The sequence below is a fragment of the Micromys minutus genome, assembly GCF_963924665.1.
Source record: "Micromys minutus genome assembly, chromosome: 1".
In the NCBI taxonomy this organism is placed as follows: domain Eukaryota; kingdom Metazoa; phylum Chordata; class Mammalia; order Rodentia; family Muridae; genus Micromys; species Micromys minutus.
The window spans coordinates 257,582,413-257,583,577 of NC_137969.1; the positions used below are offsets into that span (position 1 = coordinate 257,582,413).

The 1,165-nt window shown below is 37.3% G+C and overlaps 1 protein-coding gene across 1 annotated transcript; it reads right to left on the reverse strand.

Moving 5' to 3' along the window:
* Positions 1 to 355: 355 nt before the first annotated feature.
* On the reverse strand, positions 356 to 697 carry LOC308420142 (elongin-C-like; the record flags this gene model as incomplete). The annotated part of the gene is made up of 1 exon (XM_080916048.1): positions 356 to 697. The coding sequence occupies exon 1, from the start codon at positions 692 to 694 to the stop codon at positions 356 to 358; it is 339 nt and encodes a 112-aa protein (XP_080772174.1). The 5' UTR covers positions 695 to 697.
* Between the last annotated feature and the right edge of the window lie 468 nt (positions 698 to 1,165).

The following is a 1,165-nucleotide window of genomic DNA, read 5'->3' on the forward strand; positions in this document are numbered from 1 at the left end:
ACTAAAAGCACAAACATACTTAGCCCCTGTATTTACCTGTAGAATACTCATTTATGCTTACGTCACAGGATTTGCTGTATCAGTTACAACTTTAAAGGTCACATCCAAAGGAGAAAGCAACCTACCTATAAACTGGCATTATCTGCTTATTTTTTGGCTTATGAAACTTCCTTAATTTGTTGATATAGCAAACAAATCTCAACTCTGCTATGCAAATGACAGAAGAAATCTGCTCAGCTATTAGCTTTAGAGTTCAATTTTATACAGGCAACATGCTATATGTGAAAAAATTACTAACTGAACTACAGGTATTAAATACTGAAAAAAATTAACAGTTTATTATAATTTATTTTATTTAACAATCTAGGAAGTTCGTGACTATCAGCAGTTTCAGTGCAATTTCAGGTGCAATTGGGAATTCTGGAATTTCAGTGGAGCTGTTTGTATAGCGGACCTTGTAGGTAAAATACATGCACACTTTTGATAGCACATGTGAAGGGATCTCTCTAAAATTGACCTCATTGGTTTCATTCTCCGCAAACTGACCTGGACCACTCAACATGGCCTTAATTGTTCCTGATGTTAATGCATGTCCTCTTTCTACAGTAAATTCATGACCATCAGAGGATATTAATTTCACATACATGGCATCAAGGCCTTCACAGCCACCATAGGTTTTCTCTTCTCCATCCATTCTGTTCTTACAAAATTCTATTTGATCCCAGAGGAACTTTAGTCGTTTCCTGGTGAGGCCGAGACGTTGTCCGCTAATAACTTGCGTCCGAAGGAAGTGCGTTGTGTTCAGTAAAACAGGCCAATTTAAGAGATATTTTTACCAAATCCCAACCAATGAGAAGCTAGGACTCCTCGAATGATAATCTTTAAAGCAGTTGCCAGCTCTTTGCCAAGCCCTTTCATCAAGAGTGCTCTCTTATGGAAAACAAGCAAGTATGTTACCAACAAAGTCTATAATTTTTTGACATCCTTTTTCTTAACCCTAATTCCTCAACTCTTAAGAGACTCTTTGAGTCCCAAAAGAAAGAGGAACTTTTGAGAGAATATTTGACCAATCACCTTACCTTTAAGGATTTGTGCCTCAAATGTGTTTCCTAAGCTGAGTTTCCGAAGGGTAAGTCATGTAGTCACTCTGTCACTCTTCAGAACA